Source organism: Chiloscyllium punctatum, chromosome 5 (assembly GCF_047496795.1).
Source record: "Chiloscyllium punctatum isolate Juve2018m chromosome 5, sChiPun1.3, whole genome shotgun sequence".
In the NCBI taxonomy this organism is placed as follows: Eukaryota; Metazoa; Chordata; class Chondrichthyes; order Orectolobiformes; family Hemiscylliidae; genus Chiloscyllium; species Chiloscyllium punctatum.
Window position 1 is genome coordinate 55970648 of NC_092743.1, and position 27731 is coordinate 55998378.

The following is a 27731-nucleotide window of genomic DNA, read 5'->3' on the forward strand; positions in this document are numbered from 1 at the left end:
TTATGCCTAAAATGTCGATTCTCCCACTCCTCAAATGCAGTCTGATTGACTGTGCTTTTCCAGCACCACACCTTTTGACTCTGATCTCCAGCGTCTACAATCCTCACTTTCTCCTAGCCTATTGACCCAATTGATCAAGATCTCATTGTAATCTTAGATGACCTTCTTCACTGTCCGCTCTCCTACCAATTTTTCAGGAATGTGTGTTATGGCAAAATGTGTGGCAGAATCTATAATGAGTACGATGAGGTCCTTCTCAAAGTGGAGATCATCTCACTCCATCTTGATGCTTTTCACAAGCAGCAGGCGAGATTCTCGCTAGGCAGCCTTGAGGTGCCAATGGATGATGATTATTGTTTGTTAATTGCTTTGTTAATGCCACAACTCATCTCACTAATATTTAGCCTTCAATCTAACCAAAGTCATCAAACAAACTAGACAACAAGGTAACTCGATATCGAACCAGTGTGTGTACCTGGCAGATTCAGCTTTCCACTTGCTCTGAATCACCTCCAAGCTGGACATGGCCCAACATGTCAGAATATGGCACTTGGCTAACTGCTCGCGGTGGCACAGTGGCACAGTGGTTAGCACTGCTGCCTCACAGCGCCAGAGACCTGGGTTCAATTCCTGCCTCAGGCGACTGACTATGTGGAGTTTGCACATTCTCCCCGTGTCTGCGTGGGTTTCCTCTGGGTGCTCCGGTTTCCTCCCATAGTCCAAAGATGTGCAGGTCAGGTGAATTGGCCATGCTAAATTGCCCCTAGTGTTAGGTAAGGGGTAGATGTAGGGGTATGGGTGGGTTGCGCTTTGGCAGGGCGGTGTGGACTTGTTGGGCCGAAGTGCCTGTTTCCACACTGTAAGTAATCTAATCTAATCCTCCTTCACTGACATTTGTATCCACCATCTGTCAATCTACTGTAACCATTCTGGCACTTCTTCTATTGCCTGTTCTGGAAGGCAGGCTTTTATTGCAGGCTGCATTGGAATTGCCCTAAAAAAGCTGCAACAAAGGCACAATGTGCACAGGGTGAGACATCCAGCCCACGGATTGGACCAGGCTGCCATTTTAGCACTGCTCCCCTGGTCCCTTAGAGTTTGTTCACTTAGCTCCTACCTAAATGGTCACAGCACTTGCCTTGCATTGTCAATTAGCACAGTCGCATAAAGAGGCAGTTGACCTTGTTGTTAAGCATTCCTCAACCAAGGGGATTGACTTTTTCCTGTGCAGGACTTTGCTACATCAATCTCACACATCTGCCATGTGCAAGCAGCTTATGTAGCAAACAAACATAGCATGTATCAGGCAGCCATATTTCAAAGTCTTCGTGGAGCGATATTCACCAAGATCCATGGAGGCACCCATCAGTCAGGAAGTCTCAGCATATTAAATCAAGAACAATCACCCATATGGGTCAGGTGTCAGGTAAGGATGGGTCTCAGTTCTGGGAGAGGGGGCCAGACCTCTGCACTCCAGGAAATGGGACACCAATTATCCATTGATTTTATAGCAGCAAATCCATTGGGTAGAGTTAATGCAGTCGATGAGATGTTATATGCATCAATCATCAATCTGGGCATACCTTGCCCAGGGCCATCCATCATTTTGTTGGAGAGGGTGGGTCACCGTCAACATCGGGTCCATCCACAGAAGCTAAGGGAGTATGGGAGGGTAGTAAGAGCTGCCATAGCTGCTGCACTGATTCTGAGCAGATCAGAGTTTGGAAATGGTGGCTGCGTGTTCTGGGCTGGGACACAGTGAGATTGTGAAGCTAAAGTACAATACACCATGGCTGGGAAGAGTGTATTGTGGGATTGGGGCTCGTCCACAGTCAGGAGCACCCTGCTGTAAGGAAGGGACATAGTGTGACTACAATAGGCATGGTTACCTTACATGCCACGCTCTAGCTGGGAAGGGGAGACAAGGGCAGGCGAATGTACCCAGTTTTTCGGGACTTGGGAAATGTGAAGTGTGCGGTAGGAGGACATGTGGATATTTGGGAGCTCACTGAAAATGTCAGGCTGACTCTGGAAGCTGCTGAAAGAGGAGTGCTCATTGACACCTTCCATCGTGATGGCAATCAGATAAGTGCACTGGGAAGAGAATGGCCGCAGTCAGACTCAGAGTGAGCAGGGCAAGTGACTCAGCTGGTGAAAGTGGGAGCTGCAGCAAACACAGACCATTGGGCTGTTAAAGGGGAACAACATAGGTCACAAGGACGCAGGGTGCCTACACTCTTGTGGTCTTATAGCACTGACCCTGTCTGTACATGTCACCTTCGAGGAGAAAGTGAGGACTGCAGATACTGGAGATCAAAGCTGAAAATGTGTTGCTGGAAAAGCACGGCAGGTCAGGCAGCAGCCAAGGAGCAGGAGAATCGACATTTCGGGCATAAGCCCTTCTTCAGGAGAAGAAGGGCTTATGCCCGAAACATCGATTCTCCTGTTCCTTGGATGCTGCCTGACCTGCTGCACTTTTTCAGCAACACATTTTCAGCTCTGTACATGTCACCTCACCAGTACAGCCAGTACAGGACAACCTTTTGGCATTTACATGTCTGTGCACAGAGGGAGAGAAGCATCAGGAATATTGAATCAGGAGGACTGACTGTGTTACCAGCACCACTGCCATCTCTGTGCATTTCTCCCCCTGAATGCATGTGATGGAATCGGCTGTCATAACAGACCTCCACTCCTAAAGCCTTGTGTGTGGCCACGAACTGCTGTTGGCTGATGGGAAAATGAATTGAGTGTTTACGTAGAGAGAGAGTCAAGAGCAGATACATGAAGGTTAAATCCTCAATATTTACGTATACAGTCCCATTTACAAATCAAAACCTTCTACACCCGTGCTACTGAAATGCCCTGAATAAGCTGTGTTCATTTTCTCGCTCCCATTACATCTCAGTGCACTCCTTGGTCCCGCAGCTGGGGCTGGAGGGAGCCCATTCTGACGTGGAGCCTGTTGACCCGAGAGATTTGGCAAGGGGACTATGAGGCTACTTTTGTCTAACCAGGCCTCACATGCTGAGGGTCTTCCTGTATTACATCTCACTGGAAATAAAGCCCTGCTATTGCCTGATTCATCACAAAACTTAAAGATTTTGTAAAAGTGCACACTGTCTATTGGATCCATGTTGGCCGAAACCATAGACCATGTTTCTGTACTAAACACAAATTACTATTCGTTTTAAATAACAAAATTGCAGCTACAACAAATAATTATGAACTGTTGATACATAATTCTATTTAAGACTCTGCGACACTCTTTCTAAAACTCCCCCTATACAGAGGGAACTTGATTATCTGGCATTCAATTATCCGAATATTGGATTATCCGGCAAGGTTACAAGGTCCCGATACTTGGCTAAACTATGTTATCTGGCATTTGATTATCTAGAATTCAATTAACTGAGCGAAATACTCCCCACCCATGCCCTTCGGCGAATCGAGGTTCTTCTGTATACATATGCAGACACAGCCAATTCACTCAGAATTCACTGACTTAATCCTTTTTTGTTTGTCAAAACCTGCCACTCCTTGATCTTCCCTCTCCAGGGGTACTTTTGCTTGCAAGAGAGATGGAGCATCTGGTTCACACCTACAAAATCTCCAATTTATTGGTTAAGAGCCACACCTTACAGCAACTGATGAATGGAGATAAACTTGCTTTTGTCCGGCTTGAGATTTATTTTTTAGTAACTGCCGAGAAAAGGACAGTTCACACGATAAGTTATTCAGCCACCCCAAAACTAATCATACAGTTCTTATTAGGCAAAATGCATTTATCATCAACAATGGCTCCCCATTCCACAGACCAATCAGCTACGTGCTGCTGACTGAATTTCCCTTTGTACATAACCCATTGTTCTAGCTTACCTGCAACTGGATTCCCCGCCCTCTTTCCCATCATGTCTTGAACGGACAGCAGTGTAAATAGCACATACAAAGTGAGTCTGGTATGTTATTTAAAAAAGCAACAATGCCTTCCAAAGTTTTTTTTTAAACTGTCCTTTTTCCTGTCTACCATGAAAAGTACAGGAAAATAAAAAGTTGCAGTCTTTACACTTGAAGGGGCAAGATGACCCTTCACTTGGCTTGAATTTAAAAGTTTTGAAGGGGTCAGGTAGAGTGGAGAAGGAGGGTCCAGCCGCCCATGTGTAGAAACTGCTGAGGATCTTTGTATGGTTCCACTTGCTTGTAGGTGTTGGTACTGCCCTGTCACCTTGCAAGGAGTGGCAGCTGGACTGGGGTCAAGGCTTCCATCCCCCTACCTTCACTACTTTGGTCATGAGGACCATTGGCTGGGGAAAGGGATTGCAGATGTGTGCATCTCTCCAACTGCACCGGATCTGTCTGGCAGCTGGCAACCCTGGCATAGAAGCAGGCAGAGCAGCTGCTGCTATTTCTTGCTTGGCTTGTGATGGCGCTGTCATAGTGAGGTGCTCACCAGATCTGTATCCACACTCTCTACATGGACAGTTATCCATGAGGTCGAGAGTATGGTGCTGGAAATGCACAGCAGGTCAGGCAGCATCTGAGAAGCCCTTCATCAGGAATGGGGATATTCATCGATTCTTCTGCTCCTCAGATGCTGCCTGACCTACTGTGCTTTTCCAGCACCATACTCCTGACTCTGATCTCCAGCATCTGCAGTCCTCACTTTCTCCTAGTTATCCATGGTGTGTCAGTATCTGAGCATGTGGACGTGCAGAAGGCAACCCTGTCAAAGCTTCCTCTGAGGCCTCTGCATTCTCATCCTTAGATGTCCACACACTCGGTTCCCTTGCTGCCTCCTATTTCTCTGTATTCAGTGTGGGAATGCTTGTGAGACATGCAAGGCCAAAGAGAAAGAAGGCTATGTGGCCTGTGGTTAGAAGTGGTGTGCAATGATTGAGATCAATAGCGAAATTAACTGGAGAATGGCAGCGGCATGGCTACTTACTTGTTTCTCAGGACATGGATGCCTCCGCATGCCCATGGGTCTCTGCACTGACCAGGATTTTCTCAACATCAGGATAAGGACATGGTTTTCATGCAACTAATGCTGGTCTCTTTGCTCTGTTATGTGCTATATGCTCCTCGATGAGAAAAATAGGTTGAATGAGTTAGATGAAAGTAGATGGCACATATCTCTAATTGCTGGGTACATGTGGAGAAATGGTGTTGAGATATAGTGAAGATGAAGGCAGCAAAAAGAGCATGCAGGGTTTGTGGTGTGGGAATCTAGGGGGAGAGTGAGTGAGGGAAGATATTGCATACAATAGTGAGAGGGTAGAGCATGGATCTTGGTGTGAGGTATATGCAGCAGTTGAGATAGAACAAGGCAGCAAAGACCTTTCAAGTCATTGATTTTTCCACAGCAATTCATTGACCTTTCCACATTATTGGCCGTTCCTTGATACCCTGAAGATGGCACTTTCCTGGGTGATGACCAAAGACCAGAGCTGACAGAGTCTCATGGTGTGACCTCTTCTGCTGGTCCTTCTCTTCTTCACACCACACCACTAACCAGGTGCCAGTCTTCTCCTTCTTTCCCATAGTCCACTTCATGAACAGGGCAGCATCGGAATGCCAGTGTTCATCTGGGGGCACGGCTGCATTTTATAGATCACACGGACATGAGGGTCACCCATGTTTTGGTGGATAGCCGGTGAGTTGTTATGGGAATTGCACATTATGAGATCGGATGGAAATCAGTTGTGAAAAAATACTATATAGGTGAGGGGGTAAATTTTGTAGATTGGGTGAGAAAACCTGCTCAGCCTCTTGGTAAAGAAAATCATCCAAGAGACTTATACAACTCAGACTTAACTAAAAAGAAATAAGACTCAGCCCAGTTGTCACTTTCAGTTAGTGGCAACAGGCATTCTTCATAATGACTGATAAGTTTGCAAATTTCTCTTTGAGATTACAAGTGAGTTGTCTAGTATTAACTAATGGGCTTACCCAATTTATAAAATGCAAAGTGTAAACACTAGACCAAGCAAACTCAATTTCAGATCAAGAATGATGCTTTTATTTGTGAATGAATTAGTCATAGAGATGTACAGCAGGGAAACAGACCCTTCGGTCCACGCCGACCAGATATCCCAACCCAATCTAGTCCCACCTGCCAGCACCCGGCCCATATCCTTCCAAACCTTTCCTATTCATATATCCATCCAGATGCCTTTTAAATGTTGCAATTGTACTGGCCTCCACCCACTTCCTCTGGCAGTTCATTCCCTACACATACCATCCTCTGTGTGAAAAAAGTTACCCCTTCGGTCTCTTTTATATCTTTACCCTCTCACCTTAAACTCATGCCCTCTAATTCTGGACTCACCCACCCCAGGGAAAAGATTTTGTCTATTTATCCTATTCATGCCACTCATAATGTTATAAACCTTGATAAGGTTACCCCTCAGCCTCCGATGCTCCGGGGAAAACATCTCTAGCCGATTCAGCCTCTCCTTATAGCTCAAATCTTCCAACCCTGGCAACATCCTTGTAAATCTTTCCTGAACCCTTTCAAATTTCACAGCATTTTTCCAATAGGAAGGAGACCAGAATTGCATGCAATATTCCAACAATGGCCTAACCAATGTCCTGTACAGCCGCAACATGACCTCCCAACTCCTATACTCAATACTCTGACCAATAAAGGAAAGCATAGCAAACATCGTCTTCACTAACCTATCTACTTGTGACCTTATTTCAAGGTGCTATGATCTTGCACTTCAAAGTCTCTTTGTTCATCAACACTCCCGAGGATCTCATCATTAAGTTTATAAGTCCTGTTAAGATTTGATTTCCCAAAATGCAGCACCTCGCATTTATCGGAATTAAACTCCATCTGCCACTTCTCAACCCATTGGTCTATCTTATCAAGATCCCATTGTAACCTGAGGTAGCCTTTCTCACTGTCCACTTCACCTCCAATTTTGGTGTCATCTCTTATGCTCACATTCAAATCATTTATGTAAATGACAAAAAGTAGAGGACCCAGCACCGATCCTTGTGGCACTCCACTGGCCACAGGCCTCCAGTCTGAAAACTAACCCTCCACCACCATCCTCTGTCTTCTACCTTTGAGTCAGTTCTGTATCCAAATGGCTAGTTCTCCCTGTATTCCGTGGGATCTAACCTTGCTCCCATGGGGAACCTTGTTGAATGTCTTACTGAAGTCCATATTGATCACATCTACCGCTCTGCCCTCATCAATCCTTTTTGTTACTTCGTCAAAAAACTCAATCAAGTTTGTGAGACATGATTTCCCACGCACAAAGCCATGTTGACTATCCCTAATCAGTCCTTGCCTTTCCAAATACACGTACATCCTGTCCCTCAGGATTCCCTCCAACAACTTGCCCACCACCGATGTCAGGCTCACTGTCTATAGTTCCCTGGCTTGTCCTTACCATCTTTCTTAAACAGTAGCACCATATTAGCCAACCTCCAGTCTTCCAGCACCTCACCTGTGACTGTCAATGATATAAATATCTCAGCAAGGGGCCGAGCAATCATTTTCCTAACTTCCCACAGAATTTTCAGGTACACCTGATCAGCTTCTGGGGATTTATCCATCTTTATATGTTTCAAGACATCCAGCATTTCCTCCTCTGTAATATGGACATCTTGCAAGATGTCACCATCTATTTCCCTACATTCTATAGGGTGGCACGGTGTCACAGTGGTTAGCACTGCTGCCTCACAGCGCCAAAGACCTGGATTCAATTCCCGCCTCAGGCGACTCTGTGTAGAGTTTGCACATTCTCCCCGTGTCTGCGTGGGTTTCCTCCGGGTGCTCCGGTTTCCTCCCACAATCCAAAAATGTGCAGGTTAGGTGAATTGGCCTGGCTAAATTGCCCGTAGTGTTAGGTGAAGGGGTGAATGTAGGAGAATGGATCTGGGTGGGTTGCGCTTTGGCGGGTCGGTGTGGGCTTGTTGGGCCGAAGGGCCTGTTTCCACACTGTAAGTAATCTAATCTAACCTAATATCTTCCATGTCCTTTTCCACAGTAAACACTGATGCAAGATATTTGTTTAGTATCTCCCCCAGCTCCTGCAGCTCCATTCAAAGGCTGCCTTGCTGATCTTTGAGGTGCCCTATTCTTTCCCTGGTTACCCTTTTGTCCTTAACGTACTTGTAAAAACCCTTTGGTTTCTCCTTAAGTCTATTTGTCGAATCTATCTCATGTCCCCTTTTTGCCCTCTTGATTTCCCTCTTAAGTATACTCACACTGCCTATATACTCTTATAAGGATTCACTCAATCAATCCTGTCTGTACCTGACATATGCTTCCTTCTTTTTTCTTAACCAAGTCTACATGCTAAGTTGATCCATTTAAAAAATATAAATCGCGTTCTTAATTTCATAGTTCTGGCATATTCTCTTCACATGCTAATATAAAGAGGAATTTCAGGAGTAATCTTTCCAAGAGTATATTTTTCCAAGGAAAACCCCAACAATTGGTTCATTATTCACTCTGGTTGCATTTGAGTTTCCCTACTGTACTCAGTCAACAAATATACATTGAAATAACAGAACTTTTGAACAAAAGAGCATTTTATGAAACTGGCTCGCACTATGCGTAAATGTCACGGTTTGAAAAATGAGTTGAGATCTCAAGTTCTGATTCTCCTCTTTTACATTGTATTTTGCTTTTTTCATCTCTTTCTGGTCTATTGCCATGCAGACTGTGCACGAACTACTAAAGCCACCTGGAAAGCTTATGCTAAGGATCCATGTTTATCTTGTCCATTGACACTATCACTGACTAGAGGCAGGTGACTACATAAGTATTGAGATACACATAGTGTTTTGAGTTCTGATTACAAATGAAACTTTCAACAATGAATAATGAGTTATTTACAGTCTCAGTAATGAAAGAAACAGTTTAGGAACTGATTGTGGGATTTGTGTTATAAATTGTAACATTTCATGACCACTATTACGCAGGAGTACATCTACCAAGAGACTTATTGCCTTATTGATTGGTACTAAACTGAAACCCAACTCCCAATTGAAACACAGACAAAGCTGCTTCATTCCAACAAAATGGGCAAAGATTTTCCAGTGCTTCATTTATTCCTTTCTCTTTCATTCATCAGCACACACACCCAGTGTTTACCTGACAGTCTCTGCCAGAAATTTAACAGCTCAAAATCCCATCGTAATTCACCATCAAACTGCTTGGAAACCCAAGCAGACACTGCATTTAAATGAGGTCAACGGTTCAATAATGGTTTTGATTCAGTCTACCCATTCTGGCTCAGGGCTGCTTCCCTGCACCCACCTCATGTAGCTGTCTGCTTTTATGTCCTAAATAGCTGGCAATCAGTTGTAAAGAGTAGATTTTAAAGTCTGATCTTTAATCTAATCTATTTTACCTCATCTGGTTTGCACAGTTGGTAACTGCCACAACTCTGACAATGTGATAGATCATGTCCAATATGAAAGTTGCACAAAACAAAGCCAGGGTTGGAGGAGGATGTTTTACGAGTTTAATTTCACAAACTAAAACTGGATGTCAAAACACTTAGCTTAGGAAACAAAGATAAATTCCCCAATCCATGCAGATTGCTTAGTGCATGAGTTCTTCTGCCTCAGGACACGCTGAATATAGCTCAAATAACTGTTTGTGGCAGAAAATACATTTAAACCCAATTAACAACCTATGGTATTGATCACAGTTCATTTTGTGTCTTCAGAGAAATGTCTGCCTTAGCTCAGTGATAGCAATCTCACTTCAGAGATAGAAAGCTGTGGGTGGTAGAGCCTTGAAGGTATGAACACTTGAGTATGGTATTGAAGGAGTGCTGTAGTGTCAGTGATGCTGCCATTTGGATGAGATTTTTAAGCAGTTTGCCCTCAGCTGGATTTGAGAGACCCTGTAATAATATTTAATGACAACCAGGACAGGTGTCTTGGCTGAACAGCAACTCCAAGAAAAAAATGGTAGGCTAGCCATTATTTCATTGATAACAAAAATAGAAGTCGTTAGAAAAACCCAGCAGGTCTGGTAGCATCTGTGAAGAGAAATCAGAGTTAATGTTTCAGTGACCCTTCCTCAGAAGTTCTACCAAGCTTTACCAGCAACTGATGGTTTTGTTTCTGATTTACAGCATGCGCAGTTCTTTTAGTTTTTATTATTTCATTAATGTTTTGGGACCTCACCTTGTTTCTCTGATATGTCACATTGACCACAGAAGTGGGTAGACAACTGCAAAATGTCCAGAAATTGTGTATGGTAGTATATAAATTCATTTTCTTTGCTTTAAAATGGAACCTATTATAGTCCCATCTGCATCAGTGAAATTTATTGTGTAATACAACATGAAAATTGAATGGTACAGTAGGTAGATCTACTTTATAGATCTGGGATGTAAACCAACCTAGCCAAATAGATATAAATGACCTTTCAGCTTCAAAATGTGGATTGAAATGAGTTTGTGCAATATCCTTCCATGATATGGACCATCAGCTTAAATATGTTCATAGTTTGGCATGAATTGTGCTGAATATCAATTGTGTAAGTCTAATGCCTCAGAATAGTTAGAATCAGGATCTTAAATTTCCATTAACTTTGCAGCGATGTGCAGAAAGAACTTAGTAAATAGATTTTCCATAGTGCTCCCAACAAAGTTAGAGCAATGTCTGGCAAACAGCCAAAGAAAAATCAAAGATTGACTTGAAAACCAACTAAAATTGTTAATACTTTGAAAATTGTTCATGAGCAAGATGACAAGCTTAGTCAATATCTGAAATAGTGATAAATTCCTTTCAATGATGAGCAACATGGTCACATGATAAACTTAATCACAGAAACAAGTGAATGGGAGATTAGACTCTGAATTTCCCAATCACAGAATATGATTGAAGCAAAGCGTATAAAGGCATTCAACAGGAATTAAATATTTGCTTATAAAAGGCATGTTAAAGGATATAAAGAGTAATGAAGAAAGAATTGGTGACTCATGGAGAAAACAAAACACTAGCACATACTTAATACACATCTGTTTCTACACAATAAAATTCTAAAGTTCAGAATTTCTTATTGTCCTTAATTTATTGGCAGCATTAACCCTCATATCACCATCCTTTCCTGCTTATTGGATTCAAGAAAGTAGGAACTTTGTCGTAGCAAGGCAGTATGGAATAACAATAGCAGTAGTGTTTTCTTTATGAGAGGCAGTAAACTAGTTTATCTCCAGTTCCATCCATCATTTACTGGAGGTTTCTGCTTCACTGAATTTTGCAATCTGTAGGGTGGCAGATTTGAAGTCTTCATCATTGTCTCTCTATTCAGGCAAGTTCATTGGAGGAGAAGGTTACAACACTGCCTGATGCTTTTATTGTATCAATCTGAGCATTTCAGAACGAAGCAAAGCATGGCAAAATGCAGTTGCCCCATGTTTCCAACTTCACTACATACTCTGGAATTCATGCAACAGCTCTCCATATGTGCAGCAGTCTTCAGTTTTAGTCATGGGATGTGGGCATTGCTTGCTAGGTCAACCTTTATTTCCCTGAAGCCGGTAGTGAATTGCCTTCTTGAACTGCTGCAGTCCCTGGGTAGATGTTGATATAACAATTGTGAAGGAGCATTGATATAGTTCCAAATCCAGATGGCGTATAACTTGGAGGGAAACTTGCAGATGATGGTGCTCCAGTACTACTGCTGCCCTGGTCCTTCAAGCTGGTAGAGGTGAATGGTTTGGAAGATGCTGTTAAAAACACTTTGCTGAGTCACTGCATCTTGTAGATGGTGCACGGTGCTACCATCAGGCATTAGTGGTGTTGAAGAAAATGGATAGAGTGCCACTTATGTGGGCTGCTTTGTCCTGAATGGTGGCAAGCTTCTTGAATCTTGAAATAGAGACCCATAGAGGACTACAGCACAGAATAAGGCCCTTCAGCCCATCAAGTTTGCACTGGTCAAAGCAAACATCAAACCATTCTAATTTCATTTTCCAGAAATTGGCCCATAGCCTTGTATATTTTGACATGGCAAGTGTATATTAAAAAATCTGAGGGGTTTTATTTGCCTCTATTGCTCTAAGGCAGTAAGGTTCCAGATTCCCATCATCCTCTAGAGCTGTACATCTTTGTGACTCTATGACTCCTCTAATCCTCTGTCCCTTGCCTTAAAACCATACCTTCTGATCATTGATCCCTTCACCAAGGGGAAACATTTCTTTCTGTCTACCCTACCTTGTTCCTCATAATTTTATACATCTCAGTCATGTCCCCCACTCAGGCTCCTTTGCTGTAAGAAAAACAACCCCAGTCAACCCTAAACAAAAAGAGAAATTGCTGGAAAGGCTTTGCATGTCTGGAAACATCTGTGGAGAGAAATCAGAGTTAATATTTTGGGTTGAGTGACCCTTCCTCAGAACAGATAGTAGCTCGGAAAATTCAGTTTATATGCAGAAAATAGGATGGAGGGAAGGGGTAAGGAGTAAAAGATAGGTGGAGAGAGAGCCCAAAGAGAGAGAAGAACAGTTGGACAGACAAAGGAATGGATAACGACCTGGCTAGGAGGGTGAGTAGCTATTATTGGGGACTGTTAGTGGCTATCAATGGGTTGTTGCAATAGAAGACTATGTAATAACAAGGCCTGGTATTTGGAGATTGGGGAAAGGACAGGGGAGAAGCTCAAGCCCTAAAGTTGTTGAACTCGATATTGAGTCCTGAAGGCTGTAGAGTTCTCAAGCAGAAAATGAGGTGCTTTTCTTACAGCTTGTGCTGAGCTTTGATGGAGTACTGCAGCAAGCCTGACACAGAGATGTTGACCAGGGAACACAGTGGCGTGCTGAAATGGCAGGCACCTGGAAGCTCAGGGTGTTTTCTGCAGACAGAACCTAGGTATTCTGTGAAGTGGTCACCCAGTCCCAACATAAGCTTCCTGTTCTTAAACGTTACGTCTCAAATAAGAAAAGCAAATATTCCATATGCCATCTTAATCTGGATTAGTGGTGCTGGAATAGCACAACAGTTCAGGCAGCATCCAAGCAGCTTCGAAATCGACGTTTCATCAGGAATAAAGGCAGTGAGCCTGAAGCATGGACAGATAAGCTAGAGGAGGGTGGGGGTGGGGAGAAAGTAGCATAGAGTACAATGGGTGAGTGGGGGAGGGGATGAAGGTGATAGGTCAAGGAGGAGAGGGTGGAGTGGATAGATGGAAAAGAAGATAAGCAGGTAGGACAAGTCCGGACAAGTCAAGGGGACAGTATCTGAGCTGGAAGTTTAGAACTAGGGTGAGGTGGGGAAAGGGGAAATGAGGAAACAGTTGAAGTCCATGGGATATGGGCGAGATGCGTTGGAGGGCATCTTTAACCATGTGGGAAGGGAAATTGCGGTCTCTAAAGAAGGAGGCCATCTGGTGTGTTCTGTGGTGGAACTGGTCCTCCTGGGAGCAGATCAGGCGGAGGCGGAGGAATTGGGAATACGGGATGGCATTTTTGCAAGAGGTAGGGTGGGAAGAGGTGTAATCCAGGTAGCTGTGGGAGTCGGTGGGTCCGCCTCGGAACACTTCAACCCCAGGGCATCAATGTGGACTTCAACAGTTTCCTCATTTCCCCTTCCCCAACCTCACCCTAGTTCTAAACTTCTAGCCCAGTAACTGTCCCCTTGACTTGTCCGGACTTGTCCTACCTGCCTATCTTCTTTTCCACCTATCCACTCCACCCTCTCGTCCTTGAACTATCACCTTCATCCCCTCCCCCACTCACCCATTGTACTCTATGCTACTTTCTCCCCACCCCCACCCTCCTCTAGCTTATCTCTCCACGCTTCAGGCTCACTGCCTTTATTCCTGATTTCAAAACGTCGATTTCAAAGCTACTTGGATGCTGCCTGAACTGCTGTGCTCTTCCAGCACCACTAATCCAGAATCTGGTTTCCAGCATCTGCAGTCATTGCTTTTACCTCGTTTTTGCCATCTTAATCTGCCTGTCCCATAATCCCAGTGGAGGTGCACACTGAAGTCCCTCTGATGCTCAGTGTTGGAGCAACACTCATCCAGGCAAGTGGAGAGTGTTCCATTGCATTCCTGACTTGCCTTGTAGATGATGGTCAGCCTTTGGGGGGCCAGGGAGTGAATTGCTTGCTGACCTGATGCTGTAGCCACTCTATTTATATGGCTAGTTCAGTTTCTGGTCAGTGGCAAGCTCCTGCATGATGCTAGTCGCAAAATCAGTAATAGTGCAGCCATTGAACATCAAAGGACGATGGATCAATTCCCGCTTGTCGGAGATGGCCATGGCACAAATATTCCACGTACTTGTGAGCCTAAACCTACATGTTGTCATACAAACACAAACTGCTTCTGCATCTGAGGAGTCTAAACATAGCTCATCAAACAGCACCACCTCTCAGCTCATGATGGAGGGAAGATTATTAATGAAGCAGCTCAAGATGTTTGAGCCTAGCAAGTTGTTCTGAGGAACTGCAGTGTTATCCTGGAGCTGTGATGATTGATCTCCAAAAACCACAACCATATTCCTTTGTGCCAGGTCGGACTCCAACCTACAGAGAGCTTTCCTTTAGATTTCAATTGAAGTGGGCCTTTTGAGGTCGCACTCAGTTAAATACTGCCTGGAACTCAAAGCAAGTCACTTTGTCTCTGGAGTGTAGTTCTTTTATCCATGTTTAGACCAAGCTATAATGACATAAGGAGCTGAGTGGAGTTAGCGGAGCCCAATCAATGAGCAGATTATTGTTGAGCAGGTGCCATTTGATGCACAGTCAATGACTGTTTCCAGCACTTGGCTAAAGATTGAGAGTAAACTGATTGTAAAGTAATTGGAAAGGTTGGATTTATCCTGCTTTCAGTCGATAGGATATACCTGGGCAATTTTCCACATTGTCAGGTAGATTCCAGTGTTCTAGCTATACTGGCACAAGTTGGTAAGGGGTGCAGCTAGTTCTGAAGCACAAGTCTTTAGTACTATTATTGAAATGTTGTCGGAGATCATAACCTTTGTCGTGTACAGTTCCATGGAATCATAAAAAAGTTACGGCATGGAAAGCAGACATTCAGCACATCATGTCTACTCTAGCTGAATAAACCAGCCTAATAAACTAATTCTAATCTGACTTTCCAATATCTGGTCCATAGCCTTACAGATTACAGCGCCTCAGGAGTAAGTCTAGTATCCTTTTAAGTGAGTTGGGAATTTCCACCTCAACCTCCAAACTGGGCAATGAATTCCTTACTACCTATCATCCTACAGCTCAAAAAGCTTTTCTTCATTTTCCTCCTACCAGCCCTGTAGTATTTGTCCTACCTGCTGCAGGTAACACATCTTTTCTTTCCACTCTAACTAAGCTACTACTTTGTGCACTTCAATTAATTAACCTCTCAGATTCCTCTGTTCAATGGAAAATAAACATAGCATATCAAATCTTTTCTCATAGCTGCAATTGTTAAGCCCTGGCTTGTAAATCTCCTGTGAACTCTCACCAGAGCAATTATGTCCTCCCTATAATGTTGTGGCCTTCAGGCATTTCTTGGTATTCTGTGGCGTGAATCAAATTGGCTCGAGATTGGTGGCTATGACACCTCAGGAGGAAGCAGAGATGGATCATCCACTTGGCAATTCTGCCTGAAGATAGTTGCAGATGCTTCAGCATTATCTTCTGCACTGCTACTGGGTTAGCCCGTCTTTGAAGATGGAGATACTTGATTAGATGTTTAATTGTCCATCACTGTTCACAACTGAATTTAATAGAACAACAGACCTTGATCTGATCTGTCAATTGGGGTATCACTTCTACCAATACAATCATGGGCAGATGAATCTGCGACAGACAGCTTGTGTCGACAATGTGAAAGGGGAGGTGTAATCATAACGATAATGTGACTGGAGTAGTAATCCAGAACCCAGGTAATGTAACGGGAATATGACTTCAAATCTCACTGCAGCAGATCGTGAAATGTGAATTCAGTAAAATTTTGTAATTAAAGGAAAAGCAAGCGTTATCATGTAACTATTATTGATTGTCATTAAAAACCCACCGAGTTCACTAATGCTCTCCTCTCCTTACCTAGTCTGGCCCATATGTGACTCCAGATTTATAACAATATAGTTGCCCCTTACCTGCATTCTGGACACTGAGTGACATCCACATCCTGCAACTGAATATAAAAAAGGAGCTTGACCTTCTTGATAGTTGTACACTATCTGCTGCAGACCCAGTTTAACACCGATGTCATAAATATAAACAGAAAAAGCTGGAGAACCTCTGCAAATCTTAGAGCATCTATAGGCAGAGAAGCAGAGTTAGAGTTTGAGTATAGTAGAATTCTTCTTCAGAGCTGTTATGTCTTTTACAGTTACTCCATTAGGTTTTGACCGGCTTGACAGTATGGTGCTATTGAGTACTCTAGGTCTTTAAAATCCCCCAGCCACAGTACATTCAGTAGTTCTACTCCTTATGCCACCCTCACAAGTTCTTCTTCCAAGTTGTATTCAACTTGGTGAAGTACAAGGGCAGCAGAAGGGTAGGACAGTACATGCTGATCAGCAGGTTTCCTTGCCCATGTTTGACCTGATTTCATGAGACTTCATGGTGTCTGGGAGTCAATGAGTCAATGTCAAGGACTCCCAGGACAAGTTCCTCCTGAGTATATTCCAGTATTCCACCACCTGGGGCAGGGCGTAGGGAGGTAAAACATATCCCAGAATGGAGATGGGAGTGTCTGGGATATTGTAAGGTTTGATTCCAAGGGTATGTCTGTCAGGCTGTGAAATGCTTGACTAGTCTGTGGGACAGCTCTTCCTGTTTTGGCACAAGCTCCCAGATATTAGTAAGAAGGGCATTGTAGGGTTATCAGGCTGGTTGTGCCGTTATCATTTCTGATGCCTCTGTCAATGCCAAGTTGCCCATCTGGTTTCATTCTTTTCTTTATAATTTATAGCAGTTGGATGCAATTGAGTGATTTGCTGCACCATTTCAGAGGACAGTTAATTGCTGTTTGTCTAGTGTCAGAGCAGATCAGGATGACAAAATTTCTTCCCTTAAAGACATTAGTGAATTTCCTCACTGAGGACTCTCATTCTATCCAGCAAGTACTGGAGGTTGATAACTATTTGAAAGTCGCATTAAACTTCAATACCCAATAAGCAATCCTCTTTGAAAGGCTGGACTGTAGATGTAAGTTTGCATGGTCTCACCTCCTTGGGATGAAGGCCACCTGGTATTTTTCTTTCACTTCCATCTTCTTTGCACCCAAGTTTCAATCACTTTGTGACCTGCTGTCAAACTGATTGTCGAGCTGCTCCTGAGGTATTGGTTCTGTGCAGGCAAAAAGCAATGCCGGGTATAATGATCCCAGCTCTTGGTACTATTGGAAAAGGCAGATCTCAGAATGAAATTCAGCTTGATAGATCATTTTAAAACATTTTAGTTAACATGGTGGTCAGTCATTGAAACATCATCACACGAGGCTGCAGAGTTTCATTGACATCAGAATGGAAGTTTATTGCAGCAAACACGGAAACAAAAAAATAAACAAAGCTGACTAGTTGTTTTAGACTGTTTAGAAAAATCTTAAGATACACCACAAAGCAAATTTTCAGCCTATTTTCTAGCATCATCAATTTACAAAGATCCAGGTCCAGAGTAATGACCCCTCTGTGTGGAGTTTGCATATTCTCCCTGTGCTTCCGTTGGTTTTCTCTGGGTGCTCTGGTTTCCTCCCCCAGACTAATGATCTGCAGGTTATGTGGATTGAACGTGCTAAATTGCCCATAGTGTTCAGGGATGTGCAGTCTAGGTGGATTAGCCATGGGAAATACAGAGTTACAGGGACAGGGTCAGGGGGTTGGATCTGGGTGTGATGCTCTTTGGAGGGTCGGTGTGGATTCGATGATCCAAATAGTATGCTTCCAACGTGTAGGGATTCTATGATTCTATATCAAATCTTTACATTCTAGTTAACTGAATTTTCTCAGACTCTTTCCTATAACTATGTAGAATTGAACACTCTTGCTGCGACCTGACCTGTGTTTTACGTATGTATAGCATAGCTCTATTACTTTTGATTCTATTGCTCCATTAGTAAAACAAAGCATCCCGTAACCTCTCATAGTAACATTCTTAATTATCCAGTCGCTTTCAAATGAATAAATATTATCAGCTCATGCATCTATGTTAAAATTGTAACCTTTAATTCATCATTTTCTCCCTGTTGAAATGCACTACTTCATATTTTTCTGTGTTGAATTTAACCTGTTAGGTGTTCTTCCCATTCACCAGTTGATGTCTTTCTACAACTTGTCGATAACCTCCTCATTGCTTGATACAGTTGTGAGTTTTGTATCATCTGAACAGAAATGACATTGTACCTTGTTTAACCATGTCCCTGTCACTAAATAAATTCAAACGTAAAGGCAATACAGACCTGAACAACATTGGTCTGTTTATCAATCACTGTTCTAATCTGAGCTAAGTTAACAATTGGCACATTATCTGATGCTCCTGGATTAGAAACATTAGCTAGGAGTCCTGGAGTTGGTCACCATCCAGTACCAACTTCTAGAAAATGCAAGTGGGCAGGCACTGTGAAACTGGGTTCAAGCTTAATTGCTCTGAGATCTGCCATGCCAAATCAAGAATAACATGGCAATATTCACATTCCAAGTTCATTCCTTAAGAAGGCAAGAAAATTGACCTCTTTTCTGGCAGAAAATTATGGCCAAAATAATAATTTTACAGGACTATGCTCTCATCCCCTAACTGAAAGACATCAGACTTCATTATCAGTTAGGCTTCTACTTTTTCATGATTCTTCATTAAACTATGGACTGCTGATCCCCAAACTGGCAGCCCATTCCACTCCCCCCCCTCACTTCCACCTCCAGTTACCAAAACCAAAAAGATGACATGAAGATTCCTTTTGTGAGCTGTTTTAGAATTATAACAGTCAGAAAGTTTACAATTGTACTATAATGATCGCTGCACAAAGAAATCAGAGGCAGTTCACCCCAATGTTTAAATTCCATTTGGCCTGCATTTATAGTGGGAAGCTTGTGATATGAAAGCTGCTTGTCTAATTTCCACTAGGAGAAAGTGAGGACTGCAGATGCTGGAGATCGGAGTCAAGAGAGTGATGCTGGAAAAGCACAACTGATCAGGCAGCATCCGAGGAGCAGGAAAATCGACGTGTCAAGCCCTGACTGGCTGTGCTTTTCCAGCACCACACTCTCAACTAATTTCCACTAGATCCAACTTTCGCAATACTTGAATATAATCATCAAATAAGAATAAATGCTATTTTATAAATTACACTTGATTTATTTATGCTTATTGTGATTTTCTTGATGTGACTCAAACGTCTTTGTCCTTTTCAACAGTCTATTGAAGTGACCTGGCTATCAATAACAATGTATTGATTCATATTTTAATTAATTTAAATGTTAAATTATCATACAATCATAGAGCTTGCAAGAGACTTTTTGGGTTCAAGTCTGTACTGTCAGAATTAATTCATATTCTCTTCAAAAGCTTTGAAAATATTATCTTACAAAAATTGCTGATGCCATTAAAGAGAAATCTTTTTAAGACAAATTCAACTTTCCAAATGTAGTTGATTAGAGAAATGCTGATTAAAAATGCCTAGCTATTTATAATTGTTTCAGTAAACAAATAAGAAGTAGCTGTACCCTATTTGTGAATGCTTAATTTTGTACCCTCCCCTCCATAACCCCCTTCAGTATCACAATCTTTCTGAATCATCCAGGATATTTCAAAAGCAAGGTTGATGCTGTTATGTCACATTATAATCTCTTTATACTTTAAAAGGCAATATTTGGTCATCTTTCAATGTTAGGTAATATGCTAGCTATTGTCTCTCAGTCACCCTTTTGTAACCAGGTTGAACTGCTAATGAGAGGTTTATCTGTGCAGAAATTGCAACATTCCACTTCAGTGACACCATGAATGCAGGTACTTACATCAGTCCATTGCTCTTGCTATAAACCATCTGCTTGCAGGCTCATTCAGCTAATATTGTAAAACATTGAAACAGGGGAAATATTAGAATCACATGTCCTGTAAAAAAAACGCTGCTTTTATAGGATTTTGTAACAATTTAGTAAAATCGGCTTCTATTTCAAACAATAAGAGCAGTTTAACAGCTTTATTTTGTCATGAAAGTAACGTCTGTATCCTCACACCATTGCTGTTTATGTCCCCAAGGGTCTATCCATTCCTCCCAACCATTGCTCATCAACATGCTGCCTCTCTTAAACTATGTAATTAGCTAAGTCCATAATATGCCTTATTTACATTTGCTAGAAGTGACACACATTTCTTTGCAAACAAAAGGAATTTGTTCAAGCCCTGCACAGGAGTTTGAGAGCCAATTGTTTCCTATTGCTTTCTTGATGCAATGCCTCATTGAATCAGAGTCAACTTGCCAGTCAATCAGAATTCCACCGTACTGTAGCATAACTTGCTGCAAGTATTTAAAGTTTGGCATTCTTGCTTTTATCCTGATGAGTGAAGGGCGTGAAGCTTTGGGGACATGTCTGTCATTTTCAATGATTGATAAATATTTTCCATTTCACAGACTGGATTTTTGGAGCCCTTTCAGGACAGGAGCAAGTTGGGGGTTTGGAATACCATAATACGGCAAGGAAAAGTAGTGGCAGTGAATTGGGTCGGAGGGGCACAGGGTGTTGACGTGTTCATTGTCTTCCAGCTGCCCATGCTAATTTACCAGATGGTGCTCCCAACCAGAGGTCAATTAAGCCAAATAGGTAGCTCATTTAGGACCTTTTTCAGTGTGATGGGCATTTAGTAGTGGCAGGTAGGCTCTCAGGTGAACCATGACAGTGACCCTTGCTTAGGACGAGATCGTGTTACTCCTAATTAAACATGCTTTTGTCCACAGAGATAACTGCTAGCTGAAATGATCATCCCTGTAGCAACAATGCTACATGCTTTCACCAACCACACATTCCTCCCCTAAGCCTGCTCTAACTAGTTCCAACAGCCTTGACCTTATTTACCTGAGAGGGCAGTATCCCTCTACCATGTACTTTTCTTCTAAGGTGTAGCCCCAGTTGTGGGTACTACTCCCCATATTGGCCAACAGTTCTTGAGGCAAGTGGCCATCCTATAAGAGGACTACTTCCCAGAAGGCAGTTAATTCAGCTCACACCATGTGATACAAAGAAAGCGATGAAGGCACTGATCACTGCAAAGGCTGTGGGTCCTGACAACATTCCAGCGCAGGTATTGAAGATTTATGTTCCAGAATGTGCCGTGCCCACATTCAAGCTGCGATAGCACAGCTCCAACTGGCATCTACTCGACAATATAAAAGATTGGCCAGATGTGTCCTTTCCACAGAAAGCAGGACAAATCCAACGTGGACAATTACCACCCTATCAGTCTACACTTAATCATTAGCAAAGTGATGCAAGGGGTTCTCAACAGTGCGATCAAGCAGCAGTTGTTCAGCAATAATCTGCTGATACTTAATTTGAGTTCCATAAGACAATTTAGTTCCTGACCCCATTACAGCTTTCATCCAAATATGGAGAAAAGGGTTGAACTGAAGAGGTAAGGTGGGAGTGACAGTCATAGAGACATATAGCATGGAAACAGACCTTTCAGTCCAACTCATCCATACTGACCAGATATCCTAATCTAGTCCCATTTGCCAGTATTTGGCCCAAATCCTACAAAATCTTACCTATTCATTTACCCATCCAGATACCTTCTAAATGCTGTAATTGTATCAGCCTCCACCACTTCTTCTGGCAGTTCATTCCATTGATGCAACACCCTCTGCGTGAAAAGGTTGCTCCTTAGATCCCTTTTAAATCTTTCCCATCTCACCTTAAACGTATACCCTCTACTTTTGAACTCCCCCGCCCCAGGAAAAAGACCTTGTCTATTTACTTGATTATGCCCCTCGTGATCTTATTAACCTCTATAAGGTCACCCCTCAGCCTCTAGCATTCCTAGGAAAATAGCCCCAGTCTATTCAACCTTTCCCTATAACTCAAGCCCTCCAACCCTGGCAACATCCTTACAAATTTTTTCTGAAATCTTTCAAGTTTCACAACATCGTTTCTCTAATAGGATGACCAGAATTGTAGGCAGCATTCTCATAGTGGCCTAACCGATCCCTTGACAACAAGGCAACATTTGACCAAATGTAGCATCAGAGATCCCTAGCAACACTGGTCAATAGAAATCATGGGGAAAACTCTCGTCTGGTTTGGATCATTCCATTAAAGGAAGACTGGTGTGTTTGTTGGAGGTCAATCATCTCAGTCCTGAAATAACATGCAGGTGTTCCTCAGGGCATTATCCTCAGCCCAACCATCTTCGTCTGATTCATCAATGATCTTCTCTAGCGTAGGGTCAGAAGTGGGAATGTTCGCTGAGGGACAACTTGCAGCACCATTCATAATTCCTTAGATATTAAACAGTCTATGTCCATATCCAGCAAAACCTGGACACCATCCAGGTTCGAACTGATAAATGACAATTCATACCACACAAGTGCCAAGCAATACCATTTCCAACAAGAGAATTTAATCACAGCCCCTTGATGTTCAACTGCATTACAATCACTGAATCCCCCGTTATAAACATCCCAGAGGTTACCATTGGTCAGGAACTGAACCAGAGCAGTCATATAAGAACTGAGCAGATCAGAAGCTAAGAATTCTGGGGTGAGAACTCACCCCCTGACTCTCAAAAGCTTGTCACCCTTCAAAACGCACAAATTAGGAGTGTAATTCAATAGTCCCCATTTGCCTGACTTGGTAACAACATTCAAGGAGCTCAGCATTACTCAGGGCAAAACACCCTGCTTGATTGGTACCCCATCCACCAAATTCAACATTCACTCCCTCCCCTATTGATGCACAACATGCACTCAGTAATCCACCAACATTCTGTCAACAGCACCTTCTGAATCATGATGTCTGCCACCTTGAAGAACAAGTGCAGCAAAGACGTGAAGTTATTGTACTGGGGTAGACTAAGTTAAAATTTACACAACACCAGGTTATAGACCACCAGGATTATTTGGAAGCATGAGCTTTCATAGCTTGTAGGTACCTGACGAAGGAGTAGTGCTCAGAAAGCTTGTACTTCTGGATAAACCTGCTGGTTTATAACGAAGGGCAGCAAATACATGGGAACACCACCCACTGCAAATATCCTTCACCATCATGACTAAGATTCATTAATTGTCACTTGGGCAAATTCTGGAACTCCTTTCCTAACAGTGCTGTGAATATATGTACACAACTCCCAACCCTGAAGTGGTTCCAGAAGACAGCTTACCACCAACTTCTCCAGAGCAATTACTGATGTGCAATAAATGTTGACCCAGAGCAAATAATAAAACTTCAATACCTACTTGCCTTGAAATGTGACTAATAATCCTGCAAAGGCTGAAGCGGGGTTGCCTCCAGCTTGTCCCCAATATAATGATAAAATTCAGCCCACAGCATTGAGAAGTTTATGTTGTCTGGTGCCAGTCAAAATTATATAATGTGGGCCTGCTATTGGGCAGGAAGATAGAAATAGGAACAAAGTGTTATGACCCAGTTAATGGCTGTTAACATTGAAATAGAAACCAAACCAATAAAGCTATGCCACAAGATTTAACCTTTATTTTGAATCAAGACATTAACCTTACTATATATAGAACAAAATTAAATGCAGCCAATACAATTAAGCTAACACTATAGCTTAGAACTACTTAAGGTTATACATTCAGGTTACTTCTTATTTCCCCTACAAATTCTCTTATAAAACTCATCAATCTTCAAATCAATTACTTTAGTATGATGCACCCATAAACATTCAACTGTCCTTAGGAGAATTCTCCTCCACCTAATCTGAGGTAAAACTTTAATTTACTCTTTTGATTTTGGAGATCTTAGTTTCTTGTTCCAACTGCCTTTCCAAGACGTAAATGCTAATCTACTGGCTACTTTACTTTGCATTAAGACCCCGGCTTCTTTACTTTGCACTATCAGGCCCTCTCCAGTCTCCTTCACGTGCTTCAAACTGGGGAATCAGTCAGCTTCTGTTCGCTTGCGAAATGGAAACTGAGATTAAGCCTCCACTACCATTCACACAATTAATGATCTGGTTAAATGACAGAGTAGGCTTGATCAGCCAACTTTGAAAGGTGTGGCGCTGGAAAAGCACAGCAGGTGAGACAGCATCCGAGGAGCAGGAGAGTCGTCATTTCGGATGTAAGCCCTTCACCAGGAATAGGCCATCTTGATGGGCCAAATTGCCTATTCATATTTTCTAAGTGTTTATGTTTATTAATTATCTTTGCTGCTTGGCACCTTTTGATGGTTTTTTAAATTAATTATTCAATTTCTTATATTAGCATATTGCTCTGACTTTTTTTTGCTAAATTCATGTTTATTATTTCGCGAAACCAGATCTCAGACAATTGCTGTCAAGTTTCTTGCTGAAGGGGAAAGAGAAGCTAAAAAAAAATCTGAAAGCTTCTTTGAGAGCTGAAAAAGTGGCTTTTTAATATAGGAATAAGAGGTGTTAAAAATGCTCAGCAATTCTGGTGGCATCTGTGCAAAGAGAATGCCAATAGTTAGTTACCCTTTTTCAGAACTAGTGCAGTTTGTGGATATGAAGTATTGATGCATTTTCTCTCTCTCTGTCTCTTACATATAATGCCTGGTCTACTCGGTATTTCTAGCATTTTCTATTTACTCGTCAATTTTCCATTAACTGCAATACTTTGTTCTCCTATCATTTGCTCAATGCTGGGCCTCTGTGAATGTGGCTAATTACAAGTTAAATTGAGGAAACATTTATCACTAAATGCAAAGCCCAAGTCTCTTTGATGTTGCTGTCCAGATATTGCATAGGGTGAGGTTCAATGAAGTAGAGCTGATAGTGAAATACGAATAACCAAGTTGTGTGTAATTGCCTGACAAAGAAGAAGCTGTAAAGCATATCTACTGAAACCTGAGCTTTTAATAGACATCATAAATAAAGATATAAAAGGACAAAACCCAAGACATCTTGCTTCAACTGTATTAAATAATATTACTCCATTATGACAGAGATAGGATAAATAGACAAACTTTTCCCTGGGGTGGGGGAGTTCAGAACTAGAGTTACAGAGGAAAGATGGGCCAAGTGCTGGCAAATGGGATTGGATTAATTTAGGATATCTAGTCGACATTGACAAATTGGACTGATAGGAATGTTTATGTGCTGTACATCTGTATGACTTTATAGATTAGATTCCCTACAGTGTGGCCCAACCAGTCCACACTGACCTTCCGAAGAGTAACCCACCCAGACCTATTTCCCTCTGACTAATGTACCTAACACTGTGGGCAATTTAGCATGGCCAATTCATTTGACCTGCACATCTTTGGATTGTGGGAGGAAACCAGAGCACCTGGAGGAAACCCACGCAGACACAGGGAGAATGTGCAAACTCCACACAGACAGTCACCCAAGGCTGGAATCAAACCTGGGACCCTGGTGCTGTGAGGCAGCAGTGCTCTTCACTAAGCCACCATGCCGCCCCGTTTCCAAATCTGAACAATCTAAGTGTGTGAAGGGTGGATGGGAATAAGGCTCCTGGAAACAAGAAAAGCACCAAGGCCCATGATTTTTCTTCCAGGCCATAACTTCATTCTCTGCCCCCCTCTGAGTTTCTAATCTGGGGTAGAGTGTGGGACATTGGTACTTTGTAAAATCCAGCCCATAGTGTCTTTAACCATGATACCATATTGGAGCAGTGAAAGTCAGAGGTTTGCAAGATCCCAGAATGGGAAGAAGGCAGAGTTCATGGATGGTTGTAGACCTGAAGGACATTCCAGTAATAGGGAGGAATTAGCCGATGGATTGTGGAGAAAAATTCTCTTTTTTTAAAGTCAGAAAATTTCTTAACCAGAAGCCAATGTTGATTTGATTGATTTATTTATTCTCATGTGTGTTTTATTATGAAATATGGAGAGAAGTGTCGTATAGTGTTACCACCCTTCGGTGCCATCTTAAAACAGAAAAGTAAGTCAAAACATAGAATACAAAAGCAGAGAATAAAGAAATAAAGGAAACGTGTTCAACATTTCAGTTCTTGGTGTTAAGTGCCCTGCCACTCGCCATCAGTCTGGGGGTTGGGGGGGTGGGGGGAGGTCAGCCATGAGTCCATTGGCCGTCCTGTCACTGCTGAAGTGACAGTCACCACTCTTCAGTGCCATTGTGCCTCCACTGATGCCCTCTTCACTTTGAGTCCTCGCCAATGCAGACACCACCGATGCAGACTACCGCATTGACCCAAACTCAACTCTACCATGCCGTGAGTCAGCTTCAGGCCCACTTGCCCATGCTGTCACAGCCAATGCTGCTGGGTCTTGTACTAGGCGCAAACTCATGTCCTCTGCCTGTATGATTCTGTGCTGGATGCAGATGCTGCTCGGAACCCAAACTTGCCTCGGCCTCAGTAGCCATGAATTGGCACTAGGACCACCTCATTGATGCACCAAAACTCACTCTGACACTGCCACCACTGTACGTCACCGCTGATGTTGTCACCGTGAGCTCCCAAGCTCTTCAAGAGATAAGTAAAACAAAAGAGAAAAAACAAGAAAAAAAAGAGTAAATGAAGAAAAAGAAATGAAAAGAAAAGCCGACACAGCAGATGAGCCCTGGGCTCAGAAGCCCTACTCCAACACCATCTTACCAGAAGGAAAAACGTGGAGTTGTGATGAGCGAATGTGACTTAGTAAAAGGTTGGACACAGTAGATAGACTGTTGGATAAGCTCAGGTTTATGAAGGGTGCAAGTATGGAACCATCAGAACCAGACGCAACAAAGGATGCTGCAGACCTTCTGACCTTCTCCAGCACTTCCTGTTTTTAATTCTTCCGAATATATTTTATAAAATGTAAGACAATATTGTTTAATAATTTTTTTTGGGTGGTTGGTATGTTTATTTTGTAACAAATTGCATTGTCACATAGATGAAGCCATGTATTCTTTCTTCAATAGCTGACTCCACCAGATATGAATATTAGCTTGGTCAAAATGATTTATATGTTCAATTACTGTTTCATTTGTTCAATATTTCAAAATAATTTAGAAAAGGAGTATTCCAAATTATGATGTTATATTTAATTAGGTTCCACAAGATGAATGGAGCGGTTATTCTCCACAAAACAAAGACGATGAAATTCCCTGTCGACGAATGCGCAGTGGGAGCTACATTAAAGCGATGGGAGATGATGACAGTGGCGACTCAGACACTAGCCCTAAACCTTCTCCAAAGATTTCTGCACGGCGTGAGAGCTATCTCAGGGCCACCCATCCATCCCTAACAGAGCTCAGCACACTCAAGTAAGTAGAAATGCGTGTTTGAAAAAACCTCCAGCTAATGTCTTTACCTGTATTTTTATTCATTTTGGAAGATCAGGACCAATGTCATTTATTGACAATCCCTATTGTACTGCAAAGTTGGTTACAGGCCTTTTACTTTACACTGCCGTTTTTTAATATAACTAAGTGGCATGCTGGTGCACTTCAGAGTCAGTCATGCTGATGTACAGCGAAGTCATCTCTGGACCAGAGCAGGTTCCCTCACCTTGGTGACATTAATGAATCAGTTAGGGTTTTATTATAGTCTGAAAACCTCAAGATTACTTTTACTGACATATGCTTCTTGTTCCAGTTTTTGAAACTATGTGTCTACATTTCTGGCAATCCCTTGGGGG

General features: G+C 42.4%; 2 protein-coding genes across 14 annotated transcripts in view; one reads left to right on the top strand and one right to left on the bottom strand.

Moving 5' to 3' along the window:
• The window catches only part of dlgap1a (discs, large (Drosophila) homolog-associated protein 1a), a 766490-nt gene that overhangs the window by 574324 nt on the left and 164435 nt on the right, over window positions 1-27731 (top strand). For all 13 annotated transcript variants that reach the window (XM_072570364.1, XM_072570355.1, XM_072570359.1 and 10 more), the window contains one exon: window positions 27143-27357. In XM_072570364.1, coding sequence (XP_072426465.1) covers window positions 27143-27357 — 215 coding nt within the window. The remainder of the gene's footprint in view (window positions 1-27142; window positions 27358-27731) is intronic.
• LOC140477095 (homeobox protein AKR-like) overlaps window positions 1-27731 on the bottom strand; it is a 285068-nt gene that overhangs the window by 32936 nt on the left and 224401 nt on the right. The window lies entirely within an intron of this gene.